Source organism: Rhinatrema bivittatum, chromosome 6 (assembly GCF_901001135.1).
Source record: "Rhinatrema bivittatum chromosome 6, aRhiBiv1.1, whole genome shotgun sequence".
Lineage (NCBI taxonomy): Eukaryota > Metazoa > Chordata > Amphibia > Gymnophiona > Rhinatrematidae > Rhinatrema > Rhinatrema bivittatum.
Window position 1 is genome coordinate 215,255,043 of NC_042620.1, and position 21,615 is coordinate 215,276,657.

The window sequence follows — 21,615 nt, forward strand, 5'->3', positions numbered from 1 at the left end:
GTCTTGGGGGGGTCAGGAGGGTGGGGGGTTGTAGTAAATTAAGTCGGCAGGTCTTGGGGGGGGTCCGGAGGGTGGGGGCTTGTAGTAAATTAAGTCGGCAGGTCTTGGGGGCGGGGGGGGGGTCAGGAGGGGTTCCCAGAGAAAGAAACGTTTTCTGATCTGGGGAGTGGACCGAAATGGCCCTACCCAGACCCGAAAACAAAATGGGGAGAAAAAAAAAGCTATGCACTCCCCTAATTTGCTCCATAAGACGCCCAGACGCAGAGCCGGTTTAGCACAATTTTTTTTTTTTATTATTTTCCCCCTCTGAATCCTAGGTGCGTCTTATGGTCAGGTGCGTCTTATGGAGCGAAAAATACGGTACATGTTGTGATATTTTTACCTCAAAAAACTGTACTTTGAATGTCCTTTTCCTTGTAAAATCTATTATACATTCACAATTTTTTAATTGTGTGTCAGAGAGAGAGAGAGAGAAGAGGGGGTGGGGAGACAGGTTGTAAGGTTCGCTTAGGGCATCTAATTTCCTTGCACCAACCCTGGCTTCTCTGGCTTCATGTTGGAGAGCAGGTTTCTATATATATATCTGTGCTACTTTCGGTCAGTGGCTCTCCCCAGTCTCAGCCAGGCATTAATTTTTCTTTTTTAAATCCCTGGAGGAATAGCATGGATCACTTCTAGTCCTCTCGTCACTGGAGTAGGAAGGCAAAACAGAGGCTGGGGAACCATATAAGCAGTAATCAATGGGAATGCCTTGGAGTAATTATGATGATCGTGATAGAACAGGGAGACATGGAGGCAATATAGTCAAAAAAAGGGAAGGGGTGAGCCAGAAGAAAGTGCCTGTGCAGTGTTGGGAAGGCTTCTGTCTGAGGTTGCTGGCTAAGCTCTAAGAAAGAACAGCTAGCTGTGGATTCGTGAGCCTCATGGAGAGTGGGGGTGCCGAGAAGTTTGGGAATGGGAAAGGGAGAGGACTGCTGCAGGCTGGGGACAAGCAAACAAAAACATTACACGACACGCCGGTGCTGGAGTGGGAGCACTCACTGTTTGAGCACATGAGCAGCAGCATAACAGTGGAATGTGCATGTGTGAGAGAGTGGGTGTGTGTCAGAGACCTCCCCCCCCACACAAACACAATGCTTATATATTGTGTCTGTAAGTGTGGGTGAGTGGGCTGGTGTCTTTGTCTCTGACACAAAAGGTGTGTGTTGATGTCTTTCTGACACACACTCACTCACTCTCTCTGTGACACAAAGTCGCACCAACACATTGAGAGCAAGAATGTGTGGGTGTGTCTTTGGGTCAAAGAAAGACAAACACACACTCTCAGTTACAGACAAAGTGGGTGTTTGAGTCTGAGAGACTGTGTGTGTCTTTGACACAGGTTGGTAGTGTAGTTGTCTCATTAGTTGACAACTAGTTCAAGAGCTGATTCATTGGCAACAGAGTTTAACACCAGACCAGGAATCTAGGAGAAATATAATGAATTGTGATTTTTAAAAATGTACTTTAAGATCATACTGGTTTGTTACTGTGTGGAACAATCTGTGTAAGTGCCATCTGAAATCCACACAAATATATGTATGTATGTACATGTGTGTATATGTGTATGTGTGTGTGTGTGTCTAGCTATATATAGGAAAATTAGTTCTTACCTGTTAATTTTTGTTCCTGTAGTACCACGGATCAGTCCAGACCATGGGTTCAGCCTCCTGTCCAGCAGGTGGAGACAGACCAAAACTGAAAGGGTATCCTATATGAGGACAGAGCCTACCCTGTAGCCCATCAGTATAACTATTGTCAAAGCAGAAAAGATAAATACCTTGGAACAAGCAAGCAACAGAAGAACTCGAGCAAACAACAAGAGAACTCTGAAAATTGGAAACAAGAGAAAACAGCGAATGAACTCTGTGCATGGACACTCTTGCATAAATGCCCACAATCATCACATAGATGCTTCCGGTGCCTCCTATTAAGGAACACATAGAATAGAAACAGCCATGGAAGAGTAGTACAAGAATCTTCGAGCGGACAAGAAGACAAGAAAGGGAAGGGCGTCTGGACTGATCCATGGTACTACAGGAACGAAAATTAACAGGTAAGTACTAATTTTCCTTTCCCTGTACGTACCCGGATCAGTCCAGACCATGGGATGTACCAAATCTTCCCTGGACAGGGTGAGACCTTGACAGTCCCGCTCAAAGTACCTGCAGCTCAAAGGAACCAAAAACTGGCGCCTGAACATCAAGGCGGTAATGTCGAGCAAAAGTATGCAGAGACTTCCAAGTAGCTGCCCTGCATATCTCCTGTGGGGAGGCCGCCTGGCTCTCTGCCCAGGAGGACACCTGAGAACGCAAGGAATGGGCCTTAAGCCCACCGGGACCGGACGTCCCTGACAGAGGTAAGCCGACGCGATCGCTTCCTTCAGCCAGCGAGATATTGTAGTCTTAGAGGCCTGTTTGCCCCGGTTGGGGCCAGTCCATAAGACAAAAAGATGATCCAATACTCGAAAGTCATTAGTCACCTCAAGATAACGCATAAGCACGCGCTTCACATCCAGACGGCGGAGATCATCCCCGCCAGGGCTAGCAATGTCCGTAGGAGAAAACACGGGGAGCTCCACCGACTGACTGATATGAAATTAAGAGACAGCCTTCGGTAAGAATGACGGGACCGTCTTATGAGAGACCCTGGAGTCCGAGAAACGTAAGGACAGCTCGCGGCAAGACAACGCTTGGATCTCCGACACCTGTCTGGCGGAGCAAATAGAAACCAGAAACACTGCCTTGAGCGTCAAATCCTTAAGGGTAGAACAGCGAAGGGGCTCAAAAGGAGCCTGACAGAGGGCTCGAAGGACCAGATTCAAACTCCACGAGGGACAAGTGGGACGCAACAGCGGCTTCAAATGTTTGACCCCTTTGAGAAAACAGACAATATCCGGATGAGACGCAACCACGTAGCCTTCGAGGGTGCCCAAGAGAGAACCTAGGGCAGACACCTGTACACAAAGCGAACCAAAAGAGAGAACCTTAGAGAGGCCACGCTGGAGAAAAGAGAGGACTAGCGAGACTGGAGTCGAACGCACCGTAACGCCTGCTTCCTCGCAGACCAGCTCGAAAACCTTCCAGACCTGGACATAGGCGAGGGAGGTAGAAGTTTTGCGAGCCCGCAAATAGTGGAGATGACGTCCTCAGCATATCCCCTCTGTCACAGTCTTCGCCGTTCAAAAGCCAAGCTGCAAGACAAAAGCGATCCGCCTGGTCGAAAAATATGGGACCTTGGCGGAGAAGGTATTGAAAATGGCCTAGGCGAAGGGGACCGTTCGACACTAGGTTGACTAGGTCTGCGAACCACGGTCGGCGGGGCCACTCGGGAGCCACGAGAATGACCGGACCGTTGTGAAGCTCTATCCGTCTGAGCACTTTCCCTATGAGGGGCCACGGAGGAAACACGTACAGCAGAACGTCGCGCGGCCACGGAAGGGCTAGGGCATCTACCCCTTCTGAGCAGTGTTCCCATCAGCGGCTGAAGAACCGGGGAGCCTTGGCGTTGTTCAGAGTTGCCATCAAGTCCAGGTGCGGGGGACCCCACCTGTTGATGATTAGTGCCATGGTGTCGTCGGACAACTCCCACTCGCCTGGATCCAGACGCTGACGACTCAAGAAGTTGGCTTGGACATTCGCGTTGCCCGCTACGTGAAAGGCAGTGAGGCAGTCCAGGTGTTGCTCCACCCACACGAGTAGGCGACTTGCTTCGAGGGCCACCAGTCGATTCCTGGTGCCCCCCTGGCGATTCCACGGTGGTAGAATTGTCCGAGAGCACCCGGACCGCCCGTCGTCAAAGTTGTGGGAGGAATGCCTGGAGTGCTAGACAAACTGCCCGGGTCTTCAGGCGGTTGATGTGCCATCGAGACTGGGTTGGAGACCAGTTCCCCTGCGTGGACTGAGACTGGCACATCGCTCCCCAACCAGACAGGTTGTCATCTGTCGTGACTACCATCCACTGCGGGGTCCGAAGGGACATTCCACGGAGGAGGTACTTGAGAGAAACCCACCATTATAATTCGCTGATGGTAGAGTTGGAAAGCGGGAGCTGCATCTGAAACTGTTCCGATACCAGCTGCCAACGGGTCAGCAAAGCTCTCTGTAACGGACGCATATGTGCAAACGCCCAGGGGACCAGCTCATTCGTGGAAGCTATGGTCCCCAGGACCTGCAGATAATCCCACGCCGTGGGGAGAGGCATGGAGAGGAAGCTCTGAACCTGATCCATGAGCTTGAAAGCTCTGGAGTCCGGTAGAAAATCCTTGCTGACGCGGGTATCGAAGCGAGCCCCCAGGAACTCAAAGACTTGGGTCAGGTGGAGATTGCTCTTGGCAAAATTGACTATCCAACCCAGAGACGAGAGAAGAGCAAGTACGCGGTCCACCACCTGGTGGCATAGAGACTCCGACTTGGCCCGGATTAGCCAATCGTCCAAGTACGGGTGGACCAGAACACCCTCCTTCCAAAGGGCTGCTGCCACCACCACCATCACCTTGGTAAACGTGCGTGGTGCTCTGGCGAGACCGAAGGGCAGGGCCTTGAACTGTAAGTGTTGGCCCAAGATGTGGAACCAGAAAAATCTCTGATGATCGGGACGGATCGGAATGTGCAGATAGGCCTCCGTCAGATCGAGTGATGCCAAGAATTCCCCGGGATGGACTGCCGCTATCACTGCCCGAAGGGTTTCCATCCGGAAACAGGGCACCTTGAGGACCCGGTTGACTCTCTTGAGATCCAGGATGGGACAGAATGAGTCGTCCTTCTTTGGGACCACGAAGTAAATAGAGTATTGGCCGGCGCCGTGTTCCGCCGCCGGAACCGGGTGGATGGCCCCCTGCCTCTGGAGTCTGGTAAGAGTCTGAGTCACAGCGGCCCGCTTCCGGCGGTCACATGAAGAAACCATGTACAGGCACGGGATGTCGCGAACAAAATCTAAGGCGTAGCCTTTGTCTATTGTTTCTAGGACCCACTGGTCCGACGTAATCTTGGCCCATTCCTCCATGAACAGAGACAAACGACCACCTAAGCTGGGAACGGAGGGATGGGCCGGCAGATTCTCATTGGGAGGTGGGCTTGGGCGCAGGACGGTGGGGAGCGGCATCTCGGAAGGGCCGATGGCCTCGAAAGGACTGGGGCCAAGACTGGGCCCTAGAGGAGTTTCCCCTAGAAAATGCGCCCCTTGCTCTTGGGGTTATATCGGCGATGGCCCCGGAATCGGGAACGAGTAAGGAAGAAGGATCTAGCCTGCTTCGGGCAGTCCTCAGGCAACTTATGAACCATGTTTTCTCCTAATGACTTAATAAGCTGCTCCAGATCTTCGCCAAAAAGCAACTTATCCTTAAAAGGGAGAGTTCCCAGCTGTGCCTTGGAAGACGAATCAGCCGCTCAGTGTCGGAGCCAGAGAAGCCGTCTGGCCGAAGCCATCGCCTTCGCCTGCACCCGGAACAAGTCATATAGGGCATCTGCCCCATAAGCTATAGCGCCTTCTAACCTGTCAGCCTGCTCTGCCTCTGCAGACGGGAGGTCTTGGGTGCTGAGTAATTGTTGGACCCACCTAAGGCTTGCCCGCTGCATGAGACTCAGAAGACTCCTATTGCCTGGAGGCGATCGCAGACGTGAACACAGTGAGTCCTATTACAGACAGGAACCGGTACTCGCTCCACGAGGGCCATTGTTCCTAATCTCTAAGGCTCCCTTCAGTCTAAGACGTTATCGCAGGTCCGGAGATCGTGAGTTAACATTGCAGATAGGAACCAGTACTCCTAAATCTCTTCTAGCCTCTCTTCTATTCCAGAAGCCATTCCATACACAGTTATTGTGAGTTCTATTTCAGACTGCCTATAGAAACCAGTACTCGCCTGCAGCTCCTGTTCCTGTATACTGAAGACTCTCTGTTGCATAAAGAAGACACTACAGAGATCTACAATTGTGAGTGTATCATCTACCACTGGTTATGCCTAGCATACCCTGTCTACTCACTACCTATAGTCTCTCCTTACAGCTCAGCAACTCAGAGATCATAGTTCAGTATCAGAGGGACTTCAGCCCTGCCAGGCATATCAACTCACTACTGTCACCTCTGGGGGTTCTACTTCATTCTAATAAAGAACTATCTGTGTTTGTCTCAATAATCCAGCCTAGCCGGTGGTCCCTCTCAGGATCTCTACTTGAGGGCGCTGTCATCTGCCATCGGCCCAGGGATTCACTATTTCTACTAAGTGTTACTTCCTACACTAATAGAGTGGTATTATCATCTGCCACTCTGTGGGAGCCAACCCACATCAGACCATTACTCCTCTCTCTGCAGAAGCTGATCCAAATCAGATAGCTATCTCCCCATGGGAATCATACAGGTTGCTGGTTCATCTTTCTACAGGAACAAAGCATAACAGTTGCTACTCCTTCCCTCTGGAAGAGTAGAGCACTAAGAGATTGCTACTCCTTAGCAAGATCCGTAACAGAGTGCTAAATCTGACTCCTGGCGGGGTGATCTTTAACAGATTGTTAACTCCTCCTTCAACGGGAGTATCCAGTAGCCAGATTCATAACAGATTGCTAACTCCTCCCCTCTGAGGAGCAGGTCTATAACACAAATACTGAAGGGCTACAGGGTAGGCTCTGTCCTCATATAGGATACCCTTTCAGTTTTGGTCTGTCTCCACCTGCTGGACAGGAGGCTCAACCCATGGTCTGGACTGATCCGGATACGTACAGGGAACTATATATTCTCTCCATATTTTGGTAAAATGAAATAAAAAGACAAAAAATGCTGGAAGCTCCATATTTACACAGATCATAGATATTGCCCTAACAATTGGCTTAGAATTGACCTCTACCTGTAATTATTACAAAAGGTCAGCTTTTCTGGATAAAAGACCCTCCCTAATTCCAGTACCATTGGTCAGACTGTGAATCTAAAGGAAAACTGTAAAAATGTCAGTGCCTAGACAAAGCTGTCCTTCAAAGCTCAGCATCAGAGCAAGGAGGAGACTTGTGCAGGAAGTCACAGAGAGGCCAACGATCACTTTGAAGGAGCTACAGAGTTCAGTGGCTGAGACTGGCGTGGGAGGTGCACCAGTCAACCATATCAAGAGCTCTGCATACAACTGGCCTGCATGGGAAGGTGGCTAGAAAGAAGCCATTACTGAAGAAATACCACATCAAAGCACGAATGGAGTTTGCAAGAAAGCATCAGTGACCCAACTAAAATTGAAATAAGTTTTTGTGGTCAGATAGACAAAAATTGAGCTTTTTGGCCAAAATTCAAAAGCCTATGTGTGGTGCAAACCTAACACTGCCCATTCCTTAGCAAACACCATCCCAACAGTAAAGTATGGGGGTGGCAGATCATGCTGTGGGGATGCTTTTCCTCAGCGAGCACTGGGCATCTTGTTAAAATTGAAGTATGGTTGGATGGTACAACATACAGGGAGATACTGCAAGACATCAAGCTTCAGTCTGCTAAAAATATAACCTTGGGACAAAGCCCACCATTCAGCAGGACAATGATCCCAAGCACAAAGCCAAAGCAACACAGGATTGGTTGAACAACAAAAAGGTGAATGTTCTACAATGGCGAAGGCAAAGTCCAGATCTCAATCCAATCGAGACTCTGTGGCGTCATCCAACCAATCTGAACAACCTGGAGCAAATCTGCCAGGAAGAATGGGCAAAAATCACTCCCAACAGTGTGCAAAATTGGTCGAAACTTACCCCAATAAAATAAAGAACATAAGAAGTTGTCATACTGGGTCAGACCAAAGATCCATCAAGCCTGGGATCCTGTTTCCAACAGTGTCCAATCCAGGTTACAAGTACCTGGCAAGTACCTAATCACTAAGCAGATCCCATGCTACTAATGCCAGTAATAGCAGTGGCTATTTCCTAAGCCAACTTGAGTAACAGCAGTTAATAGACTTCTCCAGGAACTTATCCAAACCTTTTTTAAACCCAGCTACACTAACTGCCCTAACCACATTCTCTGGCAACAAATTCCAGAACTTAATTGTACGTTGAGTAAAGAAGAATGTCCTCCAATTTATTTTAAATGTGCTACTTGCTAACTTCATCAAGTGCTCACTAGTCCTTCTATTATCCGAAAGAGTAAATAACCAATTCACATTTACCCATTCTAGTAATCTCATGATTTTATAGACCTCTATCATATACCCCATTAGCCACCTCTTCTCCAAACTGAACAGCTGTATCCTCTTCAGCCTTTCCTCATAGCGGAGTTGTTCCATCCTCTTTATCATTTTGGTTGCCCTTCTCGGTACCTTCTCCAGTGCAACTATATCTTTTTTGAGATGCGGTGACCAGAACTGCACACAGTACTCAAGGGACGGTTTCACCATGAAGCGATACAGAGGCATTAATGACATTTTCTGTTTTATTCACCATTCCCTTCCTAATAAGTCCTACCATTCTGTTTGCTTTTCTAACTGCTGCAGCACACTGAGCTGACGATTTCAATGTATTATCACTATGAAGCCTAGATCTCTTTCCTGGGTGGTAATTTCTAATATGGAACCTGACATCATGTAACTACAGCAAGGGTTATTTTTCCCTATATGCATCACCTTGCACTTGTCTACATTAAGTTGTGTCTGCCATTTGGATGCCCAATCTTACAGTCTCACAAGGTCCTCCTGCATTTTATCATAATCCGCATATGATTTAACTACTCTGAATAATTTTGTGTCATCTGCAAATTTGATCACCTCACTCGTCATATTCCTTTCCAGGTCATTTATAAATATATTGAAAAGCACCGGTCCAAGTACAGATCCCTGAGGCACTTTACTGTTTATCTTTTTCTGTTGAGAAAACTGACCATTTAATTCTATTCTCTGTTTTCTCTCTTTTAACCAGTTTGCAATCCACAAAAGGACACTGCCTCCTATCCCATAACTTTTTAGTTTTCTTAGAAGCCTTGTCAAACGCCTTCTGAAAATCCAAATACACTACTTCTGCTGGTTCGCCTTTATCCACGTTTATTAACCCCTTCAAAAAAATGTGGTAGATTTGTGAGGCAAGATTTCCCTTGGGTAAATCCATGCTGACTGTGTTCCATTAAACCATGTCTATCTGTAAGTTCTGTGATTTTGATCTTTAGAATAGTTTCCACTATTTTTCTCGGCACTGAAATCAGGCTCGCTGGTCTATAGTTTCCAGGACCACCCTTTTTAAATATTGGGGTTAAATTGGCCACCCTCCAGTCTTCAGGTACAATGGTAGATTTTGATAAGTTTCAAATTTTTACTAATAGAGCTGAAATTTAATTTTAGAGTTTTTAAAAGCTGTTATTGCAGCAAAGGTTGGTTCTATCAAGTACTAGTCTGATGGAGCTGAATACTTATGCAAGCAGCATTTTTCAGTTTTTAATTTTATTTTACCAAAAATGCAGAGAAATAATGAATTGCGACTTTGAAAATTTACTTTAAGAGCTTAGTGGTTTGCAATCAACATACTGTCTGGAACAATCTGTGTAAGTAATATTTGTAATCCATGCAAATCTGCTGACTTTTTAGGGGCTGAATACTTTTGCAAGCCATTATATTAAGACGCTGTTGCAGATGTCAAATCTTTTGTCCTTTTTCATTTGTATAACATCTGTGGAAGTAATGTTTCTCTGTTTCTATGGTGCAGTGAATGACGATTTATTTTTGAATGGCAAACTTTGATTCCCCGTGGATTGAATTCAGCTGTAGAGTGGGAGGCTTTTTTATAATAGGTTTACATATATAAACAAAAAAACTTTTACTACAAAATTCATTTTTTAATTTTCACAATTTTTAAAGTTTTTTGACAATACATTTTTTTAAAGATATCAAAAATTATATAATTAAAATTTTTTTTTTCCCAATCATGTTGTAACCATTGGGTCCTTCGACTATTTAAGGTCCTATTTATTCAAGCTCAGCTAGCCTCGTTTCTAGTTCCCACATATTGTGACAGCGAGAGAAAGGATCAGGTTAGCTCCATTCTGGTAACTTTCTTTAACTTCATTACCTGTTAAAAATACGTGTCTGGAGGGGAGCGTGGCCACCGTGGAAGATAGCTGCTTGAACGTGGAGTTCCGTTCTCCCCCGAGCTGCAATTAAGACAGACAGCTTGCTAACCCCGCGAAACTCCACAAAAAATAGTGATCTGTAATTCGGATGCCATCATGTCTCAGATCGCTAAAAAAAAGACTCCCGATCTCAGGCAGTTCTCCTACAAACCCGGGGAGGATGATCCAGGGCCTAGTGCAGCAGTGAGCCGGGGAGTGGAGCACATGGCATCTGGTGCAGCTGTGGAGGCCTCGGAGTTGGAGGTGGGTGGCATTCCCTCTCGGGAGGAGTTTAGAACATGGTTTAGAGAAATAAAAACTGAAATGTCTGCTTTTAAACAAGAAATGAGAGAATTAATAACAGACATGAAAGAAGAAATCTCTAGCCTTGGCAGGAGAGTGGATGAGTGTGATATGAGACAGGATGCACAGGACGCTAAATTTGATCAAGTGGATAGCCACATGGCTGAACTACAACAGGAAAATTCTGCTCTCCTCCTAAAAGTGGAGGATCTAGAGAATAGGGGGCGCAGAAACAATTTAAGAATCAGAGGAGTGCCAGAAACAGAGGAATATAAAGATGCAGTAGAAGTGGTAAAAAACATATGTGGCTTCATATTGTTACAGGCAGATACAACTAGTCCGGGACAGAGTTCACAGGAAAGTTTGCTGGAGAGGGCGCACCGCACCGTGGGCCCCAGAATCGGTGATCGCCCTCGGGATATATTAGCCTGTTTTCATAGATTTCCAGTTAAGGAGCAAGTGCTTGCAATTGCCCATAAGCAACAAAGCTGGTTGTGGGAAAATCACCCCATCTCCATATTATCAGATCTTTCCCCCATGACACTGAAAAAAAGAGTAGAATTTAAAGACGCCACTGCTGTAATGTGGAAGGAGGGGATCAGATATAGATGGCTGTTTCCTTTTGGTCTGGCGCTGACCATACAGGGAGTTACATCCACGGTTCAAAAGGCAGAGGAAGCAGAACGTATATTGATAGAAGCCGGCTTTATGATCCAGAAGCCTAGACAGCCGACCAGGGCACCTACTGCGGGACGGCTGGTGACGCCACGATGGCAGCGAATGGGGAAAAACAGCAAGCGGCTTCAGCGTCAATCCGGTGACTTTATAATGGGCAAAGCCAACAGCTGAGGATATGTGAAGTCCTTAATTTGTTCTTCAGGACTGAGATTGGTGGCACATTGTGCTGGTGACCTCTTTGTCTGCAGGGAGGATGTTTTTTGTGCTGTGACAGTTCTTTTTGTTTCAAGTCAGAGAACTTGGTTTCCATGGGAACAGCACTTGTTTCGCAGTTCTACTAGGGGTTGTAAAATGTTTTTCATATGCATTAAGAGTGGTTGTGAGGCTCGGGGGGGGGAGAGACATGTTTCAGTGCTTTCATAGCTCTCCCCTCTGGCTGCGTGGGCAGCTTGGCTATGGCAACATAGCACACATATTAGGGTTTGGGGAAATGGACTGAGATCAGTACTAACTAACAGGTCAATCCAGTAACGAGTGGTAGGAAGAGCTGCGTTAGTGCCTGGCGCACCCGCGGTTGCCGCACGCACAGTCCAGCTCATCTACCGCTCGATCCTGTATGTAAATAGCTTGCAAATGCAAGCTGCGTCTAAGAAGTATCCATGAAGCGTTAGGCCCGCACAACCCATTTTACTGTATAGAGCGCTATACAGCGCCTAAACAGTAACCTGGGTGCGCGGGCCTAACGCTTCACGGACACGCTGGTATCTGTCATTTCAAATGTCATTTCAAATGACAGGTACCAGGAAGTGGACGGTTCTCCGACGCTCGGGATTGTCAGCCCTCTCTCCCCTCCTCCCGAAGCAAGGCACGAAAAGCAGCCTTGCTCTGGGAGGAAGGGAGAAAGGACTGGCAGTGTAAAGCGACGAAGCGACTTACTTTTTTTGCAGCCCCCCTCCGGAGACGGACATCGGCGGACCGCGGCTCCCCTGCCTCCCGGAGCTGCCGGCGAAAATGGATGCCTGCACGGGCTACTATTGGAACACAATAACACTGCAGTCCTTCGATTTACAACATTCAGCTTCTTCTAATCTATAAGCTGTGGATTTTCAATTTAATTCATTGACTGTTATGAGGCATATTATGCTATTCAAGTTATCTGTCATTTATATGACTGACCGCCTGTAGTTGCATCTTGTAATTACTTTGTGATCGTAGCTTTTGATGAAATTGTGATCATCTCCATGATTTTCACTTTGATGTAATGCACGTTATTCTTTGTATAAAAATATTTTATAGTATGTTATAAAATAAATATAATTTCTGGTGTGTGGATACAAATTGGTTTATTAGTGTTCTTTTTTCAGTACTTATATATATATATATATATATATTTAATAATAATATGAGAGATGTAACCAAACTTATGGGGGGCCCAATAGATTGCATGGGTGCAATGGTGAATGCAGCTGTTTGCTCATTTCTGGTCTAGGGTATGCTGTACTACTTAGTTACCTAGGCGAAATGTGAAATTTGTGTTGGAGATTTTTTGACTCGATTTTGCCAGGCTCTAGATCACATGATGAACTTCTCAAAGATCTGTTTCACTTGCTTTTGGGAGCTATGGAAGCATGCGCTGCACGGAAAATGCACAAGAGAGTCAGTTAGATACTCCATGGGCTGGTTTTGAACGACATCTCCTAGGCTGCTATTTTCCTGCAATCTGCCCCTACAAGATACCTTCATTAGCAAGACCGAACTCCTCAACTGTTAGGCATCACAAGGTTAAAAAGTTTCTGTCTGCTAAGAAAGAGCTGTTCTACTGTCCAAAATCCCTTCTGATGCTCCTCTTACCTCTTCCTCATCAGTGCTGCTAAGGTCTTCGGCCTTCACTTTATTGTAAATCTCCAAAATATCTGTGCAACTTTGGTCACTGTTGAGCAACACAACATATCAGACTTAGTGCATTAGACGATCCTGAAACAAAAACAAAGCAGCTACTTTTATTTCACCCTCCCCCATTCTCTCCCCAAGAAGAAAGCCGCATGCTCACCCAATATAGTGCAGTAATACATCTGTTACAATCTTGGCTGCTTTCACTATTGGACTCTCTGGCTCATTGAAAGTCCTGGCATTATGCTCGATGTAGCGAACCTCCCACATCAATGCTGAGATTCTCCTGTAGTGCAAGAAAAGAAGGGATCATTTCCTTGGGATCACTCTAAAAACAGCAAAAAATAAAATGACAATAAAAAAGGAAACACTGCACATATGGGTCTATGTACGAAAAGTTCTCTCGTTTTGTGTCCATGGGGAAACTGCTCATATCTTCAAGAACAAGTCAGTAAGAGAAGCGAAAAGCAAGTTGAACATTTAGATTAAATGCCAAAGTCGATATCACAGACAGCACCATTACATTTTCATTTTTGTTAATGGTTTTCTGCTCCTGGAGATGCAGAGCATGATGTGCTAAAGGCAGCAACATTTAATGTATCTACATCCATTTTCCTCTATAGCATATTAAACTACTGCTTGAGTATTACAAAGAATGAAACACTTTGACAGTAATGGGTCCTTTTCAATAAGGACAATTCTACCAGTCAAAGGATAGGATAAAATCTTTGCTGAGAGTACTATAAACCCTTTGGCCTTTTCTGTCCAATTATGTGGCTTATCAAGTTTTTACATCAAACTACAAACGGAATCTAGTTCTCCTGGATCCAGGGTATATATCCTAGAAACAATTATGTACCTTAGCTCCTTAGGATGCCTTAAAATTGTCTCAAATTAACAGCCATAAGTTTAATTCAGCGTAAGAATGCACACAAAAACCCAACCAAAATCTGCTTCTTCTTGGAAGGCAGAGAAGAATATACTTACCTATAAAACCTATTTTCAAGTCTCTTTCTGACTGTGCTAAGGTCAGTGGGATAAGCAACTACAGTGCAATACATTGGATAGGCACTAAGGTCCACAGGAGCAGCAAATGGGCTAGCAAAATCTAAAGGGAAAAGGCAGTACAGTAAGTTAGAACTGTCACATACAATACTTCAAGGCTACCCAACCAAGTACCAATAATCATCCTCCAATTCAGTTTCTGACAAGTCTTTATTTACCTTCCATTTTAACCAGCGTCATGCAGTTTATCTGAACTCCTGGGAGCAGCCATGCTTGCAAAAACATGTCACAAAATGTCTCACAACACAATAGGATCTGATTGGTCCCTGTAGTGTGTGTGCAAGACCCAATCAGATCTAGTAAGCAGTTGGAAATTTCTGACTCTCCTGCTAACATGGCTGCTCCCAGATTTTCAGGGGATTTGAAGAACAACTCAACAGTAACACTTCTGACACAGAAGTACTATTGTCTGTCATGGCTACCTCTGAAACACTGCACACTACACCAAGGGCTAAGAAATATATGACATGAATTTAAAGAGGTCCATACTGAGTAATGGGTAACTTTGCCATTCAATATGCCTGCCTAAAATTACCTGAGAAACTTTATGACTGTGATTTCTGTAATCAGATTTACCTGCCTAAATTTATCTGGCTAGCCCTGAATATCTGTGTTACCAGCTAAATTTAGGACACATCCAACACTCTGCCTTTTTATCCAACTAAATTTTACCTGGGTAAAAAGTTATCAGTGTAAAAATTAATCAAGTTTACCTAGGGAATAGCCACTGCTATTAATTGCATCAGTAGCATGGGATCTTCTTAGTGTTTGGATAATTGCCAGGTACTTGTAGTCTGGATTGACCACTGTTGGAAACAGGATGCTGAGCTTGATGGACCCTTGGTCTGACCCAGCATGGCAATTTCTTATGTTCTTAGATGGCGGAGCAGGAAATTTAAATCTCAGAATTTGGTTTGGGTAACTTTAAAGGTTACCCAGACAAATCCATTTTCAATATCAACCTCAAAATTAACAAGCGCATAGCGAGCTAAACTGTTCAGTAAAGAAGCAAAAATAGAGGAAAGAAACATATATGTAATATCAAATTAAAGATGTTGGTTGTGCATTTGTAGACCATCCTCCTGATGGTTTTGATTACTGACCATCTCATTTATCATAGACTGCAAACCTGAAGATATGTTTTGAATTTTAAACAAATGTTTTATTATTGGTGTTATATTTTTACTGATCGAGTTTGTTATTTCTTAAATGCCTAAGGATTGCCTTGTCCTATCCTGCCACTCAGTGAACCCTGCTACACAGAATGGTGTGCCCAGATTGCAAACCCATTTGCTATTGCTCATGCTAAGGAATACAGAGTAGTCTAATCCCTGCTATACAAGCACCATTTCCAAATTGTTCCAGTCCTTTCATAGCTAATCACTAATGCCTAGTTAAATGGATCCAGGCAAGTTAGTGAAGAACTTCAAGGGTCTGTAAGTCTCAGAGGCACTGGAGCTCCTTAAGAATGATATTAGTCATATATAAAATGGCCAGGGATAAGCTGAACTTATCTATTCAAAAAGACATTGCATCCCTGCAAAAGCATACAAATGTCAGTCACTGGGGCATGACCATAACCATGCCCAAAAGATGGCCAAAAGATCTTGACAGGAATGAACCTCATGCGTTAGCCAGGGCATATTAGGAGTGATCTCAATTTCTTGTATTTACTGCTAAAGCCCTTCTTAGTACTTGCATTGTACCAAAGAGTGCCTCCTTCTGGAGTTTATAGGATGCCATCTGTATAGGCAACATATCAAGGGTAGTTTGGAAATTCTTCTTAATCAGGCTGGTGGCACCCAATATAATTGGGACTATATCTGTATCTTTCTGACACATTTTCTTAGTCTCTGATTGCATTTCTTGGTACTTAAGGATCTTCATTTTCTCCACACAATTTACAGAATAGTCGCTGGGTACTGACACCTCTATTAGCAAAGCTGTTCTTGTGTTTATTTTTCTTTCGGCAAGCTCTGTCAGCGTCCCTCTGCCTGCTTCGCAGCCTGATTTCCCCGCTAAGCCCGTCACAAAAGCTTCTTTGACTTGCAATCTTCTTAAAAGGTTCAAGAGCAAAAGTTTTTCCCAGACTGATTTTACTTGCCAGGTTCTTATGGCCTGGATTGGCCACTGTTGGAAACACGATGCTGGGCTTGATGGACCCTTGGTCTGACCCAGTATGGCATTTTCTTATGTTCTTATGTTCTTATCTGCCTCCCTTTAGAACTGGACTTCTTCTATAAACACTTCTCTTAAAGCATTGCTATGAAATTTCCTTACATCTCTCCCTTGGGGACTCAGCTCACTCAACCTGCTACTCTCTTAGTTTAGATGTTGTTTCAACTACTTGTGGGTTCCCTCCCGACGCAGTCTCTTCGAAACACGGCCTGTGTCGGGGGACCATGAATCTATTGACATAGCCTTTTTGGCTTGATGCTGACAACTGAACTCTCTGCTTTCTCATATACAATTTACTAAAAATCTTGTATTTGAACTCTATGGGCATTGCTGAAATTTTGTCTCCTTCCTCTTTGAATTGATGCTTTATTTTTCTTTCATCACAATATCCTGTTTTCTAGAACAGATCTTCCTATCGGTTGGAATGGGAATGTCCCAGGTGATCACAACTTCTTTGTTTTCTTTCATTTCATTAGGTTCGTGCTCCTAGTGCTTTTTTAGTACATCGATTACACAGAGTCCAAAGAATAAGACGTACCACCTTGTTGTGCCTTTTTGTATACAGGTCTTTTGACATTAGCCTATTATCATCGCAAACGGAGCCGGGCAGTTTGAAAGGCGTCAAGCCAGCAGGCGCTTGTGATGGGGAGGGCTACGAACCAGTGCAGATCACCTTGTAACAGCTAATATCCAAGGTAAAAAGACAAAAAAAATGAAAAAACTGCCTTTGAAACTGAGAAGAGATTTCTGTGGGGAAAGCCATGATTCTGAGACCCGCCCCCTCCCCTGACATCATCGCAAACGGAGTCGGGCAGTTTGAAAGGCGCCAAGCCAGCAGGCGCCGCGCGCCGTGCGTCGCACGACAAAGGGGCACTCCCCTTTGTGCACCCCTTCGTGCAACCCTTTGTGTTATTTCTTTAATATGCTCCTTGTTATACCTTTTGCTTAATTGTTAAGAACTTTGATTTTGATGGTTTTATTTTTGTAATCTCTTAGCCTCAGGTACAAAAATTTTAGATTGTAAGCCCTTTTAGGGGGTAGTGAATTACCTATTGTACCTTATTGTAAACCGATGTGATATCTCTTTTTGAAATGAACGTCGGTATATAAAAATCGTAAATAAATCGTAAATAAATTATTCAGCAATGAGATGTGTAACTGTTTCCAGTTCTGTTTTACAGAATCTGCTTTGTCTATTTTACTACTTTTTTCTCTGCTAGCAGTGAACAACTAGAGGGGTCTAGATGACCTCGAGATAGACTGGGAAAACCGGTGGACTAATTTGGAAACCTGGCTATGTCCGTTAGGCGAGCATGTTTTAAAATCCACTTACCTGCGCATGTTAATGCCAACTATTGTGTGAGTAACGGCTTAAAATTAGAAGCACACATACACTCACTAGGCGAATTTTAAATCATACGCGTGTAAATGTGTGCCCATATGTGCATACTTGGGCATCTGCGCTCTCGTTTTAAAGTTGCCATTCCTGGCTTTATTCAGCATCAAGTGATCTTTGGTTCCATGCGCTCCTCTTTTCTTAGCTTTCTATTCTGTTGCCAAGATGCTATTAAAATGTATAAGATTATATATTCTATCTGCTTCTAGTACAGCGACAACTTATAAACTGACGTCACGCACATTATTGGTCTTTAATTTTTGGGAACATTATTTGGATCTCCCTTCAGGAGAAAAGTGTTTTCCTATTATTAGCCATTGTGGAGTGCAATCTGGCTGATCAATTGATTCTTGCAGTTAGCCATGCCTTGGCGGACAGGTTAAATATTTTAGCTAGAAATTGGGCCATCTATCAGGGACAGGGCCCTTCCATTTTGGGCCTGTATTCAACGTGGCTTCCAGCTCCACTGTTGTAACTTTAGGCCATTCCATAGTTGTGATGTTTGCCTTTTGTATATTCTCCTGTATGCTGGCTAGCCGTTCATTAAATGCTCAACACTTAATATTAAATTGATTTACTCCTTCACTGTCTGCCGACTGGCCCTCCAGGGTCAGTTGTTAGTGAAAGGACCCATTCCTATTCAGAAGGACGCTCTTTCAGAATGATGAAAAAGGATGGGTCCCTTCACCGACAGCTGACATTGGAAGGACCAATCAGCTTCCAGTAAAGGAGCAGCCCTGCCGGAAGAGGTAAATCTCCGTCTGGAGCTGCAGGAGGCTGGGGGAATTTGGAGGGCTCCGGCTGTGTAAATGGGTAGAAGGGAATTCGGGAAGGTGGAGGAGTTTCACTCTGGTCTGGCAAATATTTTTTAAGATGAGAGTGAGGGTTTGATTAGGGAGGGAGGCAGGGAGGACGTGCCAGGCCAGCATCAGGCCACTCATGCAACCAGGAAAGGATCGCTACTGCTGCTGCATAGACCCAGATCGTGGAATTGCCATGCCAAAGGAGCTTCACATATGGATCGCGCCACACCAGGATCACGGATAATCACCAGGGAAGGAAGCTTGAAAACCAGGGCTGTCAGGAGGAGGAAGCTCGAGGAGCGTGCTTTTTTTTCCTCCTGGTCTATTTGCAGCTTCCGGCATCCTGCAGGGACCACTTATTTTAAAGTACATGTCAAATAAAACCTGTGCTAAAATCTAACTCCAATTTTAGTGCAGGTTTTATTACATCAGCCCTGAGAGGATAATTTTCAAAAGGACTTCTGCAGGTAAAGTAGTGTTTTACCCATAGAAATATCTCTTTAGAAAATGGCACAAGTGATATTGCATGTAAAATTACAAGCATTCACACCGTTATGTACATAGGGGAGTGGAGTGTGGAACTTCTATACATATTTTCAGATTTTAAAAAGTACGTAGTAAATTTTCAAAGGATTACGTGTGTAAGTAGTGTATAATTACGTACGTGCTATTTTATAAACATCAAAAGTACACGTTTTTGATTTTGCATGCACATTTACCTGTGCAAAAAAAGGGTCAGTCGAGGGGAATTCCTGGGCAGGGCCAAGAAGTACATGCGTAAGTTGCTATTTTATAACAGATTTACGCAAATACATTAAACAACTTATTTGCGCTATTTTACACTGCTTATTATGTAGAGCAATTGATACCAGACTTGTCTGTTGTCTGCCATTGGTTGGGTGGGAGGTCTGGGTGAACTGTGGGGTGAGCTCAGGGTGAAGAACCAGGAGGATCTCAATGGCCTGGAGAAGGAATGGGCGAACTGATGGAGGTACGTGCATGTCGTAAAACAGACCGACTTACACGCACAAATCAGGTTTTATGCGAGCAAGTTTTCGTTTTTCTTTTGCTCATAAAATATACATGCTTATGTTTATAAAATAAATAGGAAAAGTACGTACTTTCTATGCATTGCAGGTATATGTGCATGGGTAGACATACACATATTTTATAATCTGGGTGTACCTGATAAGCACAGGCATTAAATTCCGTAGCAAATCTCAGCGCAACCATATACACGCGTATGTGGGGCCACGTGGAATTGTTTGAACGTTATCCTCCCTGTGCGTAAATTAGTTTGGCAAAACCATTCGCACTAAGAAACAGAGATAATTGAGTGCTCATAGTTTTGCCACGATGATTCTCAAAGCAAAATGTACACATACAAGTTTCCTTTGAAATCTGGTGTAACTTGGATGCATAAAAGCCCCTAAATGTTCAACTTACCGAGTGAAAGAAGCTGATCGATCCCCTGAATGACTCGCTCGCACTCTTCGTCTCTAGAATGTGCTCCCCACTCTCCTTCTTGGGGTTTGTATAGTAGTGATGTCAGTTCCTCTGGGGAAACGGGGACCCCCGCACCAACCTCATCGGGAAAGGCAGCTACAAGCAAACATGGACATTTCCAGCTATCAGTCAAGAAGGTCTTGCACACAGAGCAATTTTAATGACGTATTAAACATTTTCCTAGGCATGCTCACTTCCTTCTGGGATAGGTTCCATGTCCCATGGACTCATATTTTCTCTTTCATTGTTGTCCCAGCTATTAAAAGGAAAGGAGGAAGACATTACATTCATGCACACCCACACACACACAAAACAGTTATTTTTCTATGAATTAAATAGCTGAGTTAGGGAAGTGAAATCCCTTTGAGGATGTGTGCAAACCAATAGCTGCAGGCACATGGGGAAAGGTGTCACATCACGGTTTCAAGTACGTGGGCACGGGGTAGGCAGCTTCCAAGAGCCCTTTACCCAGCTAGAGTCCAGTGGTCTGAAAACCGCTCACCCAGGTAAGGAGCGGGCGTTCCTGGGGGAGGGTTTAGGTCCGTACGCACTTTCCCTTCAAAGCCTGTGTGTAAAAGTACCCACAGACTGTGCAACCATGTGGGTAGTTTTGCAAATTGCTCACTATTTTATACTCGGCACATTGGCGTCAGTCTTAGTAGGGTTTTTTTCTATTGTACTTCCAAGACCAACAAATAACCACTGGTGTAAAGGAAGAAAATAAAGTTTCAGAATGACTCTGTGTTCAGTTCCCGTAATTACCGAAATCAGTCAAGGAGAGGACATTCTAAAAGGAATCTAGTCGGGTAACTACTAAGTTAGCTAACGAGATACCCAGGGGGGGGGCGTGGGATACTGGCACCCCATGTAACAGCTAAAAGCTATGCACCCCCATGTATTTTTTAGCCGGATTCAAAAGTGGCGATCCCAGGGGGGACTAAACTTAAGTGCAGATCATTGTATTTTCAAATGGACATCAGAGGTTCTGCCTCCCTTTCTCCATCTGCAAAAAACAGAATGCACAAAGCACATGGACACTTTTGTACCCACCTAAGTGTTATACAACTTTTCAAAGAGTAAGTACTCAAGTAGTTTTCCTTCGCAAATTCACAAAAAATGACATGGGTACAAAAATACGCAAGTGCCTTGCATCTGCACGGGTTACTCAAAAATGCACCCCCCCCCCCCATTTATTGAGCAAATTTTAAAACAACATTTGTCAAATGATCGGTTTTCCAAATTGTCACTTCAGCTGGGAGGAACAGATGGGACAGCAGAAAATACATTTCATAGTGCTGGAAGCAGCTTGGCTGAAGGGGTTACAGGTTTTCACTGAAAACAGAGGTGGTCCTTACTGAACACTGTAGCACTGGAAGTAACTGTCTGGATACTCCAACTGGAACGGCTGCTGGCTTTCAACAGTCCCAAACCACCAAGCATCGTCAATGATACTGCGAAACTTATCCCCTGGAAGAAGAGAAACAGCATGTTAAGAGTGAGCAAACAGAAATCCCAGATCAAGTAAATAATCACTTACAGGTGAATTTTCAAAGGACTTATGCATGTAAATGTAACAATATTATCGTAGCAACTTTCAACAGCCACTTATGTGGATAAATCCTATGGACAATTCCAATGGCACACACTGTAGCAATTTTCAAAAGCTCACTTACACAAAAAAGTGCATTTACAAGGGTAAAACCC

At 44.6% G+C, this 21,615-nt stretch overlaps 1 protein-coding gene across 1 annotated transcript in view; it reads right to left on the reverse strand.

The window, feature by feature from the left end:
- Positions 1 to 21,615, reverse strand: part of BRWD3 (bromodomain and WD repeat domain containing 3) — a 278,367-nt gene that overhangs the window by 67,267 nt on the left and 189,485 nt on the right. Inside the window, exons 29-34 of the mRNA XM_029607930.1 lie at positions 21,267 to 21,378; positions 20,106 to 20,167; positions 19,852 to 20,007; positions 13,951 to 14,071; positions 13,124 to 13,249; positions 12,925 to 13,003 (exon numbers count right to left, since the gene is read on the reverse strand). Of these exons, the coding sequence (XP_029463790.1) occupies positions 12,925 to 13,003; positions 13,124 to 13,249; positions 13,951 to 14,071; positions 19,852 to 20,007; positions 20,106 to 20,167; positions 21,267 to 21,378 (656 nt within the window). The remainder of the gene's footprint in view (positions 1 to 12,924; positions 13,004 to 13,123; positions 13,250 to 13,950; positions 14,072 to 19,851; positions 20,008 to 20,105; positions 20,168 to 21,266; positions 21,379 to 21,615) is intronic.